This window comes from Xiphophorus couchianus, chromosome 3 (genome assembly GCF_001444195.1).
Source record: "Xiphophorus couchianus chromosome 3, X_couchianus-1.0, whole genome shotgun sequence".
NCBI lineage: Eukaryota > Metazoa > Chordata > Actinopteri > Cyprinodontiformes > Poeciliidae > Xiphophorus > Xiphophorus couchianus.
Window position 1 is genome coordinate 8956117 of NC_040230.1, and position 20156 is coordinate 8976272.

The 20156-nt window shown below is 36.8% G+C and overlaps 3 protein-coding genes across 3 annotated transcripts; 1 reads left to right on the forward strand and 2 right to left on the reverse strand.

Moving 5' to 3' along the window:
* Positions 1 to 465: 465 nt before the first annotated feature.
* Positions 466 to 3857, reverse strand: snip1 (Smad nuclear interacting protein). Its single transcript, XM_028011400.1, has 4 exons — positions 3535 to 3857; positions 2802 to 2931; positions 1390 to 1934; positions 466 to 1255 (listed from the first exon to the last, which is right to left on the reverse strand). The coding sequence occupies exons 1-4, from the start codon at positions 3693 to 3695 to the stop codon at positions 994 to 996; spliced, it is 1098 nt and encodes a 365-aa protein (XP_027867201.1). The 5' UTR covers positions 3696 to 3857; the 3' UTR covers positions 466 to 993.
* Positions 3858 to 4586: 729 nt separating this feature from the next.
* Positions 4587 to 8498, forward strand: dnali1 (dynein, axonemal, light intermediate chain 1). The gene is made up of 6 exons (XM_028011426.1): positions 4587 to 4815; positions 6102 to 6238; positions 6307 to 6476; positions 7485 to 7663; positions 7856 to 8020; positions 8117 to 8498. Exons 1-6 carry the CDS (start codon positions 4735 to 4737, stop codon positions 8150 to 8152), a joined length of 768 nt encoding a protein of 255 aa, XP_027867227.1. The 5' UTR covers positions 4587 to 4734; the 3' UTR covers positions 8153 to 8498.
* Positions 8232 to 19012, reverse strand: gnl2 (G protein nucleolar 2). Its single transcript, XM_028011414.1, has 16 exons — positions 18795 to 19012; positions 18191 to 18275; positions 17987 to 18081; positions 17327 to 17466; positions 15570 to 15754; positions 15411 to 15477; positions 14780 to 14938; positions 14565 to 14678; positions 13227 to 13355; positions 13038 to 13142; positions 11539 to 11697; positions 10832 to 10939; positions 10282 to 10757; positions 9803 to 9897; positions 9569 to 9651; positions 8232 to 8670 (listed from the first exon to the last, which is right to left on the reverse strand). Exons 1-16 carry the CDS (start codon positions 18856 to 18858, stop codon positions 8527 to 8529), a joined length of 2208 nt encoding a protein of 735 aa, XP_027867215.1. The 5' UTR covers positions 18859 to 19012; the 3' UTR covers positions 8232 to 8526.
* Positions 19013 to 20156: the final 1144 nt, after the last annotated feature.

Here is a 20156-nt window from a genome sequence, read left to right on the forward strand (position 1 = left end):
TTTTGTGTTGACAGTCTTCTTTATTTGTGAATATGTTAGGCATTAGGAGCAAATCCACACGAGTTTTCAAACTAAAAGGCTTGATATGGCCTCTTTAAAACATTCACTCTGTTATCCTTAAGCAGCTTCACTTACGCACTAATTCGGTCACATATCCTTTCAGAAGGCCCATGTTTTCCTTGCTCTTAATTTCCTGGAAAATATCTTGGATGTTGTTTCAATATTTCATCATAATGTTCTTTTCTCATGATGCCATCAGTGTCCCAGTATTTCCGGGCCACCTTTTTACTCAGCTGATGTGATTTGATCCAAAGCATACAAATCCATGACATGATCAGTTGGCTTTTACTTAATTGTTAAAAGGTAATGAAAGATCAGAATATGTATACTTCTATTTTTTTCTCTTGTTTAATGTATGACAGGAATGTAGAGAATACAACAAAATCACCAAATAACAACAAAACAATTGTTTAATCTAAATTTTTAGCTTTTATTTACAGTACAAAAATTAACACTTACTATAAATGCATCTGAACTGAAAAAAAGCAAATGGCAAGTCTTTGAATACACATTGCAGTGGTGCAAAAATGCACAAGTCAAACATTTTCCCTGTGCTTGCTCTACAAAAATTTCAAAAGAAAAATAAACCTAATCTGTAGTTCAATGTTTATTCTGTCAATAAGAAATCTTTATTTAAGGATCCAGGGATCACACCGCAGTAATGTTATGTACCCTGACACATTACATGAGATCAGAAAGATCAATCATGCATCACACAAACCTGAGAAAAGGAGGTCTACTTTGAGACACCTGTGGCAGATTCAAGCAAGACTTCAATACTTACAGAAAATATACAATTCCACTCACTTTTGGGACATTAATTCCTGCATTTTACAAGTTTGCAGGTCTGTTTTCAGCAGACAGCTCTGCATTTTTAACAATTTTAGTGATCTTGCCTGAATATATGCGGACAATCGAGTATGTGGGAATAATTTACTCATCAATTCCCTCGTCGTCTTCCTCTTCATCTTCCTGCTTCACATCCACCTCGCTCGTGTCTGAGAACTCGTGCAGCAGCACATACTCGCGGCTGCTGAAGCCAAACTTGAGGACATCTTTTTCTTTGAGCTCATAGTAACGCTGGGACTCGATCCGCTGATTGTTCAGGTAGGTGCCGTTCCCAGAAGCAAGGTCAATAATGTAAGGCCTCACCCTGCGGCCAGTGGTGCCGTCAGCTCGAGTATACTCTACCAATCTGCAAAACACAGAACAGCGTACCATTTACATTCATCATTAAAGTTAAATAGATCACAGTAGAGGAAGAAAGAATATGACAAAAAAATCTTAAGAAAACAAAAAATAAGAGTTGCTGACAGCTAGTCTTCCCACCTGTACTGGAATACCGCATGTTGCTTGGAGCAGGACGGGTGGTCAATGGGGATATCAGCGATTTTTCTCTGGCGCCCCAATAGATAGGCACTCTGTCTGTGGATGTACATGACAGGAAGGGGGTCATCATTCTTAAAGGGATACAATCTCCATCTGCGCTTTGGGATGCGAGCCTCGGGCGGCTCGTTGTACTTGATCACCACGCCCCGGAATGTGTTGGTGTCTTCTGTGAGCGCGCCCGACAGTTCAAAGTTGGGCTTCTCTTTCTCAGCCGGAGGCGGTCTTGAGTCGTCACTCCCTCCGTCAGAGGTTCCGAAATTATGTTCCTCGCCGCCTTCTTCACGCCGTTGACGGTTTTCCCTGCGTCGGTCATCATGCTGCCGACGCTCCTCTTGCTGAGAAGCCAGAGCGGTTCGTTCGCGATTCCTGTCTCTGTTGCGTTCTCTGTCCCGCGGTCTGTCTGATTCCCACCTGCTCCGTCTATCCTCTGATTGCTCATTCCTTCTTCTCCGCTCATCACCACTTCCCCTTTGTTCTTCCTTTTCCTGTGGGATTTAAAAAGAAAGCATTTACAAAGCAAATATGATTGGTTGTGATATATTATCATCACCATATTTAAGAACTAAAGTGTGGTTATAATGTGTTATGGGATGTAACACAGTTTATAATAACACAGTTTATTATAAACACACTTTATAATAAAATTACATTAGTTATAGTAAAAAGACAGTTTTGCAACAATAATTATTTAAACAACTTGTGACACCTTTACTCAAATTGTGACTCAATAACTACAGGTGACATTCAGGAAATGAAAAAAAAAAGTATTTTCCATATTTGAATGTGCCTGTCATTTGGATTTACCAATCATATATATTGTGGCAATGCCTTGTGAAGGTATTCATACGTCAAACACATTTTCACATTATGTCCCATTGCAACAACAAAATTCAACGGGTTATTAATGTTTTCTAACAAGCGTCAGAGGCCCTCATAGAACAGCTTGTTTATATTGACATATTATAGAGGTGGACTCCATTTACTAATCCCACAAATTCCACAGATTAGAATGAATTTTATTGGGAGGTTTCATTTTAAATGGGGTGAATACTTATACGTGCCACGTCTTTCAGCTTTTTATTTGTAAAACTTTTAAATACCTTAAATCCTTTTTTTTCTTCTTCATTAATGCATCACTTTTTGTTGGTCTACATAAAACCCCAGTGGAATGCGTTGAAGTTTGTATTTGTTCTGTGGCACGATATGGAAGAGGTCAAAGGGTGTGAACACTTATGTGTACAACCCATCATAGTAATCAGGAAGTTTGATTATTAGAGACCAACTGGTTTATAAGTTTTCAAGCCTAGCTCTCCCCCCGTTCAGTGCTGATCTGATGATTCAAACCGAATTACCCGCTTCACTTTGGCATCACTGCCACGATGAGGACTGCGACTTCTTCTGTTTCTGGGAGATCTGCTGCTCGTTCCAACAGGAGAGGTTCCTCTTCTATCTGGTGAGCGCTGCCTTGCCTTGGCCGGTGATCTGTATGAAATGTAAAACAGACACTTGAGCAATACTACAGAGATTTTAAAACATACGACACACAATTCACTCAGAAATCCTGATTCGTTCAATCATGAATCTATGATTGGTCGCAAATATCTCCAGTATCATTCTGTACAATATTAAGAAGGGGAGATACACTTTTGTGAGCTTGAGCATCAGAACATTAATTTTAGGTATCTGATTTTAATGTCTGAGTTCCAGAGCCCTAAAAAATTAAGTATCCGAGAGTAACTGGTGTTGACAACAGGTTCAACAAACTGCAGCACACACTGTAGCAACAGGTAACGAACAGAACTACTCGTCGTTTCCTACAATTCTGCATACAATTACAAAAAAAGCGCAAAAATATATTCAGTGTTATTGATCTGTGATCAAGACAGCAGGTTTTGTGAATTATTGATCATTAACTATTAATCCGTAGTTTCATGAGTGAAACCCTGCTTCAGTAACACCAGCACATCCATGTCCTGGTAAATCCAGGCCGATCTCCAAGTTAAAATATAGCTTATATAAAACAATGGAACGTTGCACCTCCAATCTACCTCATACAACCAGATATGACGACTTTATTACATTCACCTGCTCGCTCTTCTTCTCGGTGGAGTTGATGTCCCGGCGGATCTGGACCTCGAGCGGCGTGATCTCTGTGGCCTACTGGGGCTCAGTTTCTCCTGTTTTATCTTTACTTCGGTCTCTCGCGTAGGAGACTCCCTTCTTCGATGTCGTTTCTCTTTGGTCATTTTTCAGAGAAAATAAATGTACCAATCCGTTTTTAACTCGACTAAATATACATATTTACTCAGAAGCAAACAAACAAACAAAAAAAACACAGCTTTAATCCCTTACTAAAGTTCTGCTCTTGTGTCGTGATCACCCTTTCCGGTTCCTGTGGTTCACAAAGAATTTATCTCGACGATGTGCTTGCCGTGTTTCTTTTTAAGTTCCGGTGTAAACGCAAACGTGTCGGGATCGTACGTCGGCGTCTCCGCCATCTTGTGAGTGTCATTTTTTAATGCGACAGAAGCGAAATAGCTGTAAAAGTCCGTCAGCTATATGACTATAGTCTGCAGTGAATATTCGTAACCTATCATTACAAAACTCTTCGATTTTACGATAGGTGCCAATAAAGTACATGAATAAATTATAACCTAAAGCTAAAGTACGCTCAAAAGGAAACATTATAGAAACTTATATTATTAGTACGTGAAAAACAAGATTAAACTGTTTCAATCCACAAATACTTAGTACATTGACAAAACGAATGACAAAATGCAGTTTAAACATTATATCTGAAGCTGAATTAACTTAATTGATTTGGTACATTTCGTAGGTGAATTTCTTGAGAGTTAACAATTACCAATGCTAAAAGTTAACATCCAATACTGTACATAATATAACTAAAATTAGATCAATATAAACAGTTTTGTCTTTCTTTCTTTATTTCCAGGGCAATTTGCCACTCACAAGATGACGAACGCGCTACCGTGTCGTTTCTATGGATCTACGGAGTCTACCCATCTACATCTTTATCAAAAAAAGATCCGTTATTGTTTCTTTTCCAAAATACAAAAATAATTGGGCTGTATTGTACAAATCCGACACTTTGTAAGTTGTCTTATTTTTTGTTACACCATTTCAAACCTATTTTGTACTTGGACAGAAAGAACGCGAGGATAGTGTTACCATGACAACATGATCAACAGTTTTAACGAGCAACGATATTTTCGTGTCAGTAGGCAAAAATAGCTTTATTTTTTATTTAAAAAGAAAGAGGAAAAAATGATTCCGCCAGCGGATTCTCTTCTGAAATATGATACGCCAATGTTGGTCAAGACAACCTCAGGGGAAAAATCTCCAAAGGTAAGTCGCCACTGAGGTGGAAGTGGCAACTACCGAGAAGGAAAGATGAATATTTGGAAAAACTTTGAATTATGCTCAAACAGATATTTAAGAATGATTAAATAGTGATATACTTTAAGTTTTTATGTACATTTTAGTAGTTATGACTTACTGACAAAAAAGTGCCTCAAACCCAACAAAATAATCAAATAAAAAGAATAACAAAAATAAAAAAATATTCTGTCTGCTTTAAAGAAGGGCACTATGTAAACTTGACCTTTTTTCCTTTACATCATATTATGATGTTAGTCCTTCATCGAAGGTATACCTCGAGTGTTGCTTTGATTCGAGGCAACTATTCAGGGTGTATGAACAAACTCACAGTCTGTTCTGAGCAGCAGTCTCCAAGCCCAGGTTCCCTCCGCTGATCTGCTGCTCCTTCAGACTAGCACCAGCAGTAAGGAGCAAATTTCTGGAACTGTACATCTGCTGAGCTTATCACATCAACTACTTTTCAGTGCAACACTCCTAAGAACAATGTTAAAGGCTTAATGGAGAAATGCTGTGATGATGAGCTGAAGGCAGAGTGTCAGAAAGAGCTGGAGCTTCTTGAAGAAACAAAGGTCTAGTTTCAAGGCCTTAAATTGTGAAGTCAAATTTCTTTTGCCATGTTTGATCTTTATATAGCATTTGTATAGCAACTTAAGGTAACAGTTACTTGACTATGCTATAACATGGCACTATATGCCTGGAAAATACATAATATTGTCCCTTTAAGAGTGCCTTCACACAAGGACACAACAGTAGTAGCCTCGCAATTATTGCAAGGTTATACTTATACATGTTATCTGTGTCTTTACCTACCACGCATTGTACTTCCACTCAACTTCCCATGTGCTTAGCTTCAACACTCTGGACCACCAGCTTGTGGAAAACATCAGGAATTTTTTCCATGATTGTACAAAGCACAACATAACATTACTGTTGCAAATGACATTATGTAAATGTGCTTTTTGATGACATAATTGAGATGTATATGACAAAAATGGCATAAAACATCATTTTGAAACAATTAAGTGCCTTGGTGCCCATCTTTGACTTATACTACAATGTATTTAATAGGATTTTGAAAGTGAAAATTGTTACAAAGCAAGAGTGGAGAGATGTCACCATAAGACAAAAGGAATATGCCTTTTATAACCCCTGGGCTCATGTATTATTTCAATGCATTTCCAACAGATCTGGAATAATAAAAGTATTCTTGTATCATGAATAATGAACTTACTGCAGAATATGTCTCTTAGCAGGTGCGCCAAATAAAAAGGATCCCTCTGCAGGGCCCTGACACCATACCAGTTCCACCATCTCCTAAATCAAAACCTGCAACCAGTGATGTCAGCAAAATGGAAAATGAGGAGATCCTGGATGCTATCCTTCCACCCAGGTATACCCGTCCTCTTACTTAGTAAACTGATTCATTAAGTTCAACCTTCTCAACCATCAATATTGTAGGGAATGGTCAGAAGGAAGCCAGCTGTGGGTGCAGAAGGTATCCAGTGTACCTTGTACAAGACCAGAAATTATTCACCTGAAGGAAGAGCTGGACACAAAGCTGGAGCAGAGACAGGCCAGACATACAGGCATCTGTCCTATCCGCAGAGAGCTTTATTCTCAGTGTTTTGGTAAGTAGGCTGTGGATATGACACTATCATAAAACTCAATGTTCTAATCTGAGGTTTAGATTAGTTTAGTTGTATTAATTTTTGTCCTTTATTGGTGCAACTGAAATGATCTTCCTGGGCGGAAAAATTATGTATCCTCTTGAATTATTTTCATATCCAGAATTGATTGCTCAAGTTAGAATTTACTAAATATTCCTTTCAAAAATATTCAGAAACATATAGATAGAGCTCCACTAATAATTGGGCAAATGTAGCAAGTTGTAGCTTGATCACACACATTTTAAAGTAATCAAGCTTCAAGCATAATTCCAACTAGATATTTGACCAGTCCACTGGGGAAAAAAACAGTAGTGTACATTTGAATGTTTTCCAGGATGGAATCAATAAAAAAGAAAAGAGTTTAAAAATGTTCATTAGAGATTAGGACAGGACTTTGGAGAGGTTGTTCAGGAAGATTAATGTTAGACTTCTGAAGCTAATTTGATCGATTCAGGGACATTGTCCTATTGGAACACCTTCGATTCTCAACCATCTGTCCCAAACCTTTGCTGTCAGAATAAAATGAATTGATTTAGATATTTGGAAACCATCACAGCCAAAACATGTTAAACTGGGAAATGGTCTACACAGACCAGGAAGGTCCTGATGAAAAACAAGAGCCAGTTCCAAAATCAACACTTTGAAGTATGAATGAAATATACAGATGCTCCGATGGAAAAAGCTAAATGCGATTTGGAGAAAATATTGCCTACATGAAGAGACAAAAACTGAGCTTTGTGGCCAAAATGCTGAGGCAAATGAGGCTTTAAAATCTCAAAATATTTAACTATCTGTCAGATGGGTGAGGTAACGTCATGCTGAGGCAGTGCGACCGTAAGGTCACAACGTTCCTGACATTTCTAGTAAATATATTTTTAGAGATTTACGCAGCTGGATTTTAAATTCATTAGTTATGTTTTATACAGACAGGTTCTCACAAACTGATTTAAATCTGTTTTTTCTTCCAAGATGAATTAATCAGACAGGTAACCATCATCTGTGCTGAGAGGGGTCTGCTTCTGCTGCGAGTCAGAGATGAGCTTAAAATGACCATTGCCACGTACCAGACACTGTACGAAAGCAGCATTGCTTTTGGCATGAGAAAGGCACTGCAGGCTGAACAGGGAAAGGCGGACATAGAAAAAAAAGTAAGGGCATCAGCTTATCTGTAGTTGTTAGATTTGAATAAAAACACTATCCAAACAGCTTTGTCCCTTTTGCTTTCTGATTGCTTACTGTTAAATTGCATTGTTATTACAAGTCCAGCAGAGAGCGCCATTTCTTTACAGATATTGAAAAGACTGGGAACTTCCTCCTGTGTTTTTCCATCACATTTGTAGATTTTAGATCTGGAAAGTGAGAAGCAGGAACTCATGAGACAACTGGATGAACAGAGGGAGAGATGTGATGCAATTGAAAAGAGGGAAACTGAGAAGAGACAAGTGGAGGAAAGAAAGTTCAATGAGGAAATTCAGTTCCTGAAGAAAACCAATCAACAGCTCAAGGTGACTTTTTCTATCTATCCCTTGTAAAACAACACAAATGTGTTGCGATGTGTAGAATGTCCAAACATTAATAGTGTATAAATTTTCTGCTTTCAGACACAACTGGATGGGATGATAAATCCAAAGAAGTGAAACCTCTCACACCGGATAGCAGATTTAGTACAAGATGTTTTTTTTCTCCACTTGATAAATGAATGAGTTGACAGCTGCAGGAAATTTAGCATTTTATTTGTAGAGCATGACAGCTATATTTTAAGCAGTTAACACACTGACAGCTCTTGAATGTCAAGAGAGCAGCTCACTTGTGAATGAGGAATTACATGTAGTTCAAGAGTTGAGAGGGCAAGGTGCGACCATTTGCTTGCAGTCAAAATAAAGTATCACATGACCACCGGAAAAAAGACACGTCAATGTTTAGCTTCGAGATTTTGCCTAGCTTGTCATTTCAATAAAATGTAGCCAATTTGGCCAGTTTAAATATGTATAGTTTTGTGTTTATTCCCCGTCTAGTGCTTTGATCTTTTAGCCCCACGACTTTCTGCAGGCAGTGCTGGAATCTTTCTGTTCTTGTTCTTGTTTTTCACATTGTGCGTTTCATAGTAACGCACTCCAACTTTCTTCCCCTTCTTAGCACGGTCCAGTGCTCTCCTCTGTAGACATTAAAAAAAGGAACAAAAAGGGCATCAAAAACATTAAACAGTTTCTAATATTATATATACTGCTCAAAAAAATAAAGGGAACACTTAAACAACACAATATAACTCCAAGTACATCAAACTTCTGTGAAATCAAACTGTCCACTTAGGAAGCAACACTGATTGACAATGAATTTCACCTGCTGTTGTGCAAATGGAACTTTGTACAGAACAAAGTATTCAATGAGAATATTTCTTTCATTCAGATCTAGGATGTGTTATTTGAGTGTTCCCTTTATTTTTTTGAGCAGTGTATATAGGACAGACAATGCTACACAAAAATATTCATTCCTCTTAAACTTTGACAACCAAATTTCAAGGAATTTTATTGGAATTTTAAATGATACACTCAGAGTATCACTGCATAACACTTAACTAGTTAGCAAATATTTATTGCAGCCCTTGTGACAGTGATACTGCAGGAATTATAAAATTGCAAAACATTGTTCTGCTTGAATCTCAACCATATTTGCACATGTTGAGACTGAAATTTCTGCCCGTCCTTGGTGAAAAAGCTCAAACTCATTCAGGTTAGATATTAAGCATCCGCAAGCAGGAAAGTCCACGTCTTGCTGCAAATTTGTTTAAGTTTGCACTTTGCCTACAGCTCCATCAGATTTAGCACAGGCCTCTTGGTTACTTTTAATCAGATTGAGTGGACAGCTATATCTTTGTAAGATTGTTTCCCTACAATGTTTTCTTGTTCCGTGGTCTTCGGGATGCCGTTTGTTCACAAATGTCTTTGTTTTACATCTTTATGTTTTGTAATGTGACAAAACGTAAAAAAGTTGAAGGGCTGTGACTAGTTTATCGAGACCCTTTATTTGACACAAGACAAACAAAAGCTGCAAACCTGTTTAGATGTAAGCCTGTGCTGCGGAATAGATTTATCATCATCCGCCGCACTTTTCCTCTTCTTGCTCTTCTGGTTTGTAGCTGAAATAAGTCAGATAAAAAAAACAGCCATCAGTATTTAAATGTTAGCCTGACTGAGTCAAAGAGTTTTACTGTTGAAGACGTTTGGATGTCCACCACATCTGACTCGATTTCAAAATCCATTGCCAAACTCAGAGATAAATGGTCGTACCTGTTGACGGATTCTCTCTCTTCTGTGCTTGTTTAGCTGCTTCTTGTTTGGTCTTGAGGTCTGTAAACACTTTCTCAGAAAGTGCCTTTGGTATTCTGTCCAAACAGATGAAAAATAGCAAACTACTAAGTTTTCCAAGCAAAGCAAACAGTTTATTTCTTCAGGGATTTGCAGAAATAAACTAAATTGGACTAAATCTAACTGAAGAGCTTGGATATGATTTGTAATTTGGTCTGTGGGCTCAAATTGATTAAAAAAAAAGAAAGAAAAGGAACTCGATGAAATACATTTTGGGAACAGGCTACCGATTAGTCAAAATGACAGCTGTTAGTCCTTAAAGCTTGATTTCCATGGACCTCCTTGATGCGCCTGGCATCTCTCTGTCTGCCAACATCTCATTAACGAACAAAAAAAATAAAACAAAGTCCAGTCCTAGACAAAGAAAATATGTAGTAAGATATTTGGACACCAAAACTTACCGGATTTCAGAGAAGCGCTTGGATTTGGCTCGGTCCAGGAACTGCTTGTACTTCGTAATTTTCTCATCGTGCTCACGGATTACCTCCCGTAAACTCTTTTTGCCTTTGGTACCGTCAGTCTGAGATGGTGTGTCCTCAGAGACCTCAGCATCTCCATCAGCTGGCTCTGCACTGGGCTCGTCTTCCTGCCCTCCCTCGTCTTCGTCAACGTCCTCATCAACGTCGGAGCCAGAAAAATCAGACAAGTCCAAGTCTGGCATCTCCACAGGAATCAAATCTTCCTCAGTGAACTCAGGCGCCACATTGATCTTGCCAAAGTTCTGTCGGACATTAGCAAGGATCTTCTGGACCTGTTCATTCTGCCGCTGCTGCTGTTCCTCTTGTTCTCCGGACGCGCCGTCCAGATTATCAGCCTGTTCCTCCTGAATGTTCTCCTCTGCAGCCGGTGGACCTTCCAGGGGCCATGTTTTTTCATCCTACAGAAGTCCCAGTAATTTACGTAAAAAAACAGGCTGGTGAAGGAGAAGGAAAAGACTTTGCAAACTCTTACTTCTGGATCTCCCTCTGGTCCAGGAGGCTTCACAAAGAAGGGGATCCGTCCCCTCTGCCAGTCATTTAAAACCATTTTGGAGACCGTACTGAGATCGGGCTCACCTCCCTGTAAAATACAGATAAGAAAAAAAGTGTTTATAGTTCAAATACCAAAACTTGACAGCTCTTTTAATGTGCAAAGGTGATCTTTATTGAATAATATAGAGAGAATAAAATATGCTTGAAGGGTTCATACACTTTTTAAATTCAAGCACTTTTCAAGCAGTTTAAAGATACGTTTTCAAACTATTTACCACACGTAAATAAAAAAAAATTTTTTCCGGTGGTAGTATTCTACATTCTACAGCAAAGTAAATTAAAACATAGAAAAACTGTATGTTTTGCAATGTCTCTCTCTCACACACACAATACGCCAGACACATTTAACACAAAATCCACCAATATCAATAACTTTAATATACGGTATAAAATATAAGATGATTAATAAGTCGCTGAACTGTTAAGAATAATAAATATTCATTGCATTGAAACAATCCAAGCAAATTGTGCTAAGGTAAATTACTTTCTTAAACACAATATACAAAAAAGTCATTAAAAAAAATGTAAAAAATGTTCTCGTTAAATTTTAAGTTTTAATCATTTTCAAGGGTTTTAGGCACTTTACAAACCCTGTGTTTAAATCTTATAAGAAATGAAGAATCAAACCTTTAGAAGCTTCCCAGTACGGAATGCCAGCTTCTCAAGGAAGTCATCAGCAGAACTCCATGTTGGAATTCGGTAAGTCTTCTGGATGTACTCGGGTTTGGCTCGTTCCAGTACCGCACCGATGTGCTCTTCTGGGTTTTTGATCTTCTCCACTTGAACCTTACCAAGGAAGAGGAAAAGAAGAAATGTAAAATATGAAGGTGCAACCTTTAAGTTATAGTAACTCCACTGCAAACTGCAAATATTTTCCTTTCAGAGAAAATTGAGACAGGTGTTTGTTTTTTCCTGCAAAAATATTTTCTGGGTTTAATTATCAATACATATTTAACCAATCTTGAAACACACTGCTGAGGACGGGTCCTCATTACTCTATGTAATAAAGAGATTTTTCCCCAGATATTTGTGATCTGGATTGCTCCATTTTAAAAAAATAAAAGCAGAGGTGCAGAGAAAAAAAACACCTAAACAACAGACAGAAAATTTCCACCTTCACTCTCCCTGACTGTAAACAGACAAGATGGAAATTGTCTGTTTTGGGATCAGTAAACACAACAACAAAAAGAGTTACCAACAACACCGTTTGCTGTGAAAGTACATCATAAAAAAGAATAAAGGTTTTTTTTTCCAGTGAGAAATGTGTTCACATTAAAGTAAAAAAAAGCAGATACCTTTAAAAAGCTATTCAAAAGGAGACTTTTTGTGATCTATGTCTGTGATTCATTTTATTTGAGAGAGCAACACTTCCACAAGTAAACACCAAAGCTGAACAGAACACAGAAAGGTTGTTCTGTTTTATCCGTCCCAGCTTTTATGGATCATTATGTCATGGGACGTGTTGTACTTTAAAAATATTTCTGGAAGTCTCAAAGTTAAGTTAATCATCTTACTGAGACTGCCAATTACATTTATTGATTTATTTAACCTGCTGAATTATTAATAACAAATTTATATTTACAATAACAACCTGGCAGGGAGGGAAGAACACACAAGAAGATCCAGCATCACACTATTTTAGTAAACAAACCTTAGGAACATTGCTGAGGTTATAAAACAATAAAAACAATATTGAGACAAAGGCGTAGGCTAAAACTGACATTAAATATTTGAGATGAAGCATGTGCAGGTTTCAGACATCATACTTAGAATATCTTTAAAAGTTCCAACTGATAAAACGGTGTTTGGCTTTAATACATTTTGAAGCTCATTTCAGTTTTTTACTGCAGCAAAATGAAAAAAATAGTTCCAACATATTTTGAGAACATAGATTTTTATTTTTTTTCTTTGTGAATATGAATCCACTTGTGGACTCTGTCTGTAACCAAAATTAATTACATTTAAATTTTCTAGACTTCATAAGAATCTTGTGTACACTTGGACTATTCTAAATAAATCTGTAATTTGTGTGTAAGTTTTTTTTTTTATTGTTTAATTTTCAGCATTACTCAGAACACAGACAAATTTATTTTCTCACAGAACTACAGAAAAAAAAAATCACTTACCACTCCCTTTAGGACTATATCAGACTCGCTGTCCTCTGATGGGTAAACGACACCGGGGCAGTCGATGAGGAAGATGCGCCTCATTAGTGTGATGTACTGCCACACCTGTGGGAGGTATGGGTTGAATGCTAACTTTGATGAGTAAGAAGAAACACTGATGAAACATGTGCGATCAAATGTCGACTCTACCTTTGTTTCTCCAGCGAGGGGTGCCACGTTGCAGACCTTCTTTGAGCGCAGAGTGTTGATAACTGAACTCTTTCCCACATTTGGGTAGCCAATGAAACCCACGCTTATCTGTTTCTTGTCTGTGTGGAGCTGCACATGAAGGAAAACACAACAAAACTCGCAATATCATACAGAGGCGTTTCAACACTGCTTTATACAGACTTAAAGGCGAGTTCAATTTAGTAAACAATTTTCTTCATTTTGATTCCAATATAAACAAAGCAGGCTTAGCTCAAATACAAAATGTCCATAAAAAACATGGGCTTGAAAATGTTTATAAAAGGTCTGCTCTCTGGAACTAAAATCTTTGGACAGGAAAACAGCTCATAATTTAAAGCATTCCACTTCATCTATCAAACATGTTGGAAGCATAGCCGAGGCAAGGGCAGTTTAAAAAGCCAGACGAATGAGGAGTTATTGATAAGGTGATTTAAACTAAAAGAAAAGGTTTTTTGAAGTGTACTAAACTGCTTTCCAAGTTTTTGTAAACTCTACTGATGACTCATGAGGTATTTATTTAAGTGTTTTAACTGTCAATGCATTCAAATTGCAATAGGGAACAAATGTTACCGGTAAACAATGTAAGATGTATAATAATATATATGTTATATTATATTCATAGCAACAGGAATAACTGCTGCTTTTTTATTTGGAATAAACACTAAGATTTCATATGACATTCTTATTTTTTGTAAACACATTTTGAAATGATGGTATCCTTATTCAAAGTTAACCTAATGTGACAATCTCATAAGATCAAATGTATAAAAAATCAAGAATGAGGACAAAACTGAATTTGAAGAATTGATCTTAAATGAGAAATTTGCAGTAAACCTCCAAACTCTGTTAGTATACCACTCAAATAACAACAAAAGTTGTATTTGAGAGTACATGTAGTTATCAGATGTACTTGTATCTGAATGCCCAGTATTCAAGACTGGGCATTTGGATACAACTACTGCAACAAAACACCCTCTCTGAGGCATTGCTTGCTCCTATAAAGCCCTCCCTTGTTGTCATCTTAAAAACCTGAAGGCATCTGAAATAATTTATGTTTTAAAAGACAAACTTTTAATAAAGTATCTTTTGAATCTGGATTTTAACAATCAAGATTATTATTCTTAAACTTAATGATATATGAAGTTTAAATAATTGTTATTTTGTTGTATTGCCGTGACTAGATTATTCAGACCAGTTGTTGAACTAAATACAGATTTTAGCTTCATTTTACACTTTTATTTGAGCTTTATGCATCAAAAGAAAAGTCAAGTAGATTTCCATTTGGAAGCATTAGCTTACCTTCCCAAACTGCCTGAGGAGCTGGATGAGAGAACCTTTGCCAAATGAGTTGGTCAGGCTGGCATGGAAAGCTAGAGTTGGATACTCTTGGGACAGAACGGCAACCCACCGTTTCTGATTTGTGGGGAAAAAGGCAATCAAGAAGACAAATTACTAAAGACTATAGCAGTTAAAGCAACCCAGAAAACAAAGTGAAAATGCTCTAAACATCTCACCGTGACCCAGGTAGGGATAAGATCACACTTGTTTAATACAAAGATGAGATGTTTCCAAGGTTTCTCTTTCTTCAGATATGTCTCAATGCTTTTGGAGCGGGTTCCCATCGGATCACGGGCGTCCAGCACTTGGATTATGACATCAGACGAGTCGATCACCTTTAAAACACGAATCCAGAATGAATCCAATTAACTCTAGATCACTGACTGAAACACAAACAGCTTGACATCCTGTTTTAAAGACCTCAGACTATGAGGATAAAAACCCTGAGGTTTATATTAGATGGCTTATGATGATGCTGCCAGAGGATAGATTATTTTTTTTAATCCATGGCAGCCTGATTAATCTATAGGTTAATGGGAAATATGTTTTAAAGCAGGTAAAGCCTCCACCTGTTGCTTTTTTCCCTTTTCAAGGAACATTTAAACATGTTTCTTTTTTTTTTCAGCACTTGGAGACAAAAGAGTATCTGGGCAAGGGAAAAACAAAAAAGCTACATGAAATGTCCAAGATGGTGAAAAGACATTTACATAGCAACCACTTTTTGGGGGGAGGGAGTTTTATTTTCTTTAAAATACTTGTCAATATTGTAATACTGAGACTCATTAATCAAGTATACAGGAGTGTTACCTTGTAGAGTTCTCCCCAGATCCTCTTCGATTGACCCTTTTTGAAAATCTCCTCACGTACTTCGTCCCTGTTGCAAAAGTCTGTCACTATCTTTAAATGTAACTATACATAGACTTTAAAAAAGTTCCATTTTGTGATTAGAATAAGTAAAAATCATACCGGACACCAGTGTCCTCTGTCACCAAGTTCGTGTCTTTGTCGGCACTGTAGTCCAACGCTGAAGCCTCCGCTCTCTCTACAAGATCCTTCACATCTCCAACCAGGAGATTGGGCCGCTTCCTCTGAGCCTTAGGTCCAAATGTGGTCTCAAATCCCTCAGTGTCTAGTATGTGCACCTTAGAGTTCTACAGGCGTATAGAAAAACACGTTAAGATCACTGATTGTTCGGAACTTAAGACTCACAACCTTGCTTTTCAAAACATAGTAGTGTGCATACACACATGATATTTGTCCTTAAACACTTACAAACCATTCTGTGTATAACAAAAGCTATATACAAAGAGCATGGCTGTGTATTTATAGTTGTATTGTACAATGAACAAAATGCATGGTATATAGCTGTAAAATAAAAAGTAGATATCTGATAAGACACGATAAAGGAAAGTTTTTGCTGTTGGTGAAAGATATTTTCTCCTTTTCCCCCGAATTTAAACAAATTTTCAATACAGCCCTTCAAGGCTTTAAGACAACACAGAACAAAAGTATACAGTAAACAGAACACCCAAATATGTAGCAAAAAAGCCAACAAAACACCCTGAGACCATGCCAGTGCTAATCAAATCTTCCAGTGATTCTGAAACAAAAGCCATGCCTCTATTGCAACATTTCTTTAGAAGAATAAGGTTACAGAGGTTGTCAGAAAATACTCGTGCCAAGAACCCAAACAAAGGCCCTTAAAAAGAAATCAGAAAGATCCTTTAATTCATGACTTTTTTCTGGAACAAGTGAGTTCATCTAAGCAATCAAATACTGGCCTTTATATAAAAATGGAAACACAACAGCTTCCAGGAAAAGCTCAGCATTTGAAAGAAAAATATCCATACAGAACCTTGACACAACATTTATATGCTTGTAAGATTTTCACATTTTAATCACATTAGAGTCAACACAAAGTAGTCCATAATTCCAAAGTGGAAGCCCAAGAAACACATCATAAAATTGTAAAGAAATTTATAACATGGTTAGTTAGTTTATAACACAATATTGTTGACAGTTTGGTGCTGTTCTAAAATCAAGTTAGCACTGCTTTTCTCATTGTATTATTTTTACTAAGTGTTTCGTTACCTGTTTCAGGATGTTTTATAGCACTCTGACTCAACTAGCGTGGTTTTAAATGTGCAAATTGAGCTAAATAAAGGACTACGCTCTTAATAAAACCTTTTTACGCGCTGCAAAAGACTTTAGAATGGGGTGGATGATGAAGCCAGAGCTACTGTGGTTTAAATCAAAGCTTGAGGTTTTTTGTAAAGAGTAATGTGCAAAGCTGATAGAAATATTATAGGCAGGTGAGCTGATTAATTTTTAAAAAATTAATTTATTTGGCAGGGACAAGGCACATTAACATTTCTTTAAATGCCAAAAGCCTATTTTTCATCTGTGTTCCTTGATGAATACATGATACACTTTTCTTATTACTCTTTTGGAAAACATAAAACAATTGAAAAGAGAGCATCTTTTTTCCACTTTGAAAATGAAGTGTGACTCTGTGTTCATCCCAAAACCCCAGTGAAAAGCAATTTGTGGTTCTAATGTGAAAAGCTCCAGGGGTATGAATACTTTCTTAAGATGATTAAAGGTATCATTAGTGGATTATAAAAGATGTCTATTTTTCATAAGAGATTGTACTAAATGTTACAACAACTAAAACAACTTGGTGGTATTTGGATTTTGTGTTATGGCTATGCTACTTTACTCACATGAGCTTTGGCTCTGTCATGCAAAAGAGACATGGGCAGTTTGCTTTGCCTCATCACCACACGGTATGGATCCTTCTGCACTGCTCCCATCTCCTCTTGAAACTTCTGGAGGGCTGACTGCTTTATCACTCGAGTGTTTGCTGAAACACATAAGACCCAAACATGAGTCAAGGCTCAATTGGTTCAAATATTTTGCAATTAATCACATTTACGGAGGCAATTAAATACGACTTTATCTAAAGCAACCAAACACATAAAATTTATTCCTGTCAGAAATTAAAACATTGCCTATAACTTTGCAACCACTACATATTTGACAGAAACTCTCCCCCCAATTATTATCATCATCATTATATCATTAGAAAGTAAATCTTATCTATACCTGAAAATATAGGTGCATATTTACTTGTAACCATACACATTGCATTAATGATGTTAGTCAAGTATATCTCGACTGAAATATTACTTGAACAATTATTTATTTTTTTTGGTAAAACTAAAATCATATCAACAGAGAGACAATTCTAAATGTAACATGCAAATACATACTGAGTTTAATATCAATCACAAATACAAATAAATGATATTCAGAATAAAACAATGCCAAAACAAATAATAATCTCTCCGCCATTAGCAGCAATAGAAAGAAAACATACTCACTAAACCATTTGATGTTGGGTTCAACTCTGGCAACTGTTCCTGGTGCTACTGTAGACTGGTACTGTAAAGGTTTGATAACTTTCCCTCGGTTGTTACTGTAGATAGAACCAGCCCATCAGTGTTAATATAGCACTTATGTTTATATTTCAGCTGAAAGCTACAAACAATGCTGTTACAAACATAGAATATGTTATCAGTCATTACCATCTTTGTTTTTGTCTGTACATATTCAGACGCTTAATGGTGGCTCTGTCCCTCATGTTGTTTCCCCCTGCACCTTTGGCTCGATCTGGGGAACCAATGGTCAAGACAGTTTTGTTATGCAGATTAAAACTTTACATATACAAAAATAGCATAGACAATAAATGTAACACATTTAAATAAATAAAAAACAACCATAAGATAAAATAAAAATAACGCCATCGCAATAAAAATAACATCGCAACTGCTTGTGTCCATTCTTTCCAACTTTATAATGAACCTTAACAAACTATATCTTAATGTAAATTCTTGGATCTTTCGAGGGGAAAGTTTGATGAATAACTCTCCGCAAATACATCTGCATAAGTTATATGTTGTTGCTCTGTGCATGTGAATCTAGTGGGAGAAACTGCGAGGTTGCAACTTGGAATAAATTACTTCAATGAAACAACCAAAAGGCTGCGAGGTAAAATGTTAAACTATCATAGCTAAATTTTGGATTAAATGTTTACCAGCAGCATTTACATCCAGGATACAGTGAGTAGAAGAGCACGCTAAAGCTATTAGCTGCAGTTAGCTACAGGTGTAAACAAACTGTCTAGCTTACCGGGGTTCGAGCTGGATGAAGAAGGGTTTATCGAGTTCTTCCCCTTAAACTGAGGCTTTACCATGTTGACTGCTTATTCGGTAAAACCTTTCACAAGAAAATCAAAACTGTACACCTATCGGGACAGTATAAATGCTGAAGTTTGAAGCCTTCCCCCTCGACTCAGAGATGTTAGAACTTGCACGTGTCCCTCTAGTGAAGCAGGAAGGACGTCATGACAAGAGGATGGGGTGGAACCAGCCAATCAGAAAACTGGAAATTAAAAAGAAACGGTTGCAAACGCTTATTAACAATATTAAAAATATGTACTGTTGTATTTAATCAATAATAAATTATTAGGATGCGTATTTCCTTTCTGCACTTCTTATATTAGCAGGATTTGGCTGTACTATGTTTTCTCCAGAAGAGGGCGCGATGTCATTTATGTCAGAGAATTTTACGTGACATTTCATGCTGGCTTAAAGGGTGAAGGACAGTTTGACTATTTGACATATTTGAATTTTATTGTTTGAATAAATTAATGTTTCGTCTTCAGGCATCTGAAAAATATATGCAAAAAAGAACCAGACTAGTGAAGGTCCATAATTCACTTCCTGAGTTCTTGGCTTGTTTCATTTGACTTGTCCATGATGTCATACAATGAAGCAGTGTGTTTAAAGATTTGCATTAAAATGCAATTCTGGTTTAATTGGGAGTGAATTAAACCAGAAGCTTTCAGACGCATAAAATAATAATCTGTACAGAAATGTAGTTTTCAGAATCTGCTTTCTTCTGGATTTTATTTGTCTAGATGGAGCCATCAGCTGATTCTTCTTTCCAGCTGGCAAACGAAAACCTCTTCAGTCGTTACAGCTTGTAACCAAAATGTTGAGCTTATTGGATGAAACAGAATATCTGCTTTTGTACAGATTGATAACCTAAGCATATGTCTGAAAAATTCCTTTGGATTTAGTGAGGGATTACATTTTTACTGTGAAAATATACTAGTTTGAAATAAGACCAATGAAGATACCAATGAAGAGACATTTGACAATTCATCAACTCTAAATCAGAGAACAGATTTGCAGCAACTTTTTCAAGTCTGTTGCAGTTGGACGTTTAGTTTATCAAAATAAATTTCTCACCAAACAAACTCATTATACTTTCATTTAGAATAAGGCGATGTAAGAAGAACAAAAAATTGTGAATACAACTTTAGGAAAACCAGAAGAAAAACATCAAACAAAACAAAACAGAAGCCAATTTGCTGTTGGTAGTAAAACTAAAGCACCCAAAAAGAACACAGTTTCACTTTAAACAATACAATCAGGTCATTATTTCTTCACAGCAAGGATTTAATATGCTGTGGCAGAAATTACAAAC

Bases quoted from the DNA above. Each gene is read 5' to 3' on its own strand.
- gnl2 (XM_028011414.1), bottom strand. From the start codon at position 18,858: ATGGTAAAGCCTCAGTTTAAGGGGAAGAACTCGATAAACCCTTCTTCA. The intron at 13,356-14,564 runs GTAAGCTAATGC...CTTCATGTGCAG, and splicing joins TCCTCAGGCAGTTTGGGAAG to CTCCACACAGACAAGAAACA. The intron at 9,652-9,802 runs GTACGACCATTT...GACTTATTTCAG, and splicing joins GAGAGAGAATCCGTCAACAG to CTACAAACCAGAAGAGCAAG.
- dnali1 (XM_028011426.1), top strand. From the start codon at position 4,735: ATGATTCCGCCAGCGGATTCTCTTCTGAAATATGATACGCCAATGTTG. The intron at 6,477-7,484 runs GTAAGTAGGCTG...TTTTCTTCCAAG, and splicing joins GCTTTATTCTCAGTGTTTTG to ATGAATTAATCAGACAGGTA. The intron at 7,664-7,855 runs GTAAGGGCATCA...TCACATTTGTAG, and splicing joins AGGCGGACATAGAAAAAAAA to ATTTTAGATCTGGAAAGTGA.
- snip1 (XM_028011400.1), bottom strand. From the start codon at position 3,695: ATGACCAAAGAGAAACGACATCGAAGAAGGGAGTCTCCTACGCGAGAG. The intron at 2,932-3,534 runs GTGAATGTAATA...CATTTCATACAG, and splicing joins CCGAGAAGAAGAGCGAGCAG to ATCACCGGCCAAGGCAAGGC. The intron at 1,256-1,389 runs GTGGGAAGACTA...TGTGTTTTGCAG, and splicing joins CATGCGGTATTCCAGTACAG to ATTGGTAGAGTATACTCGAG.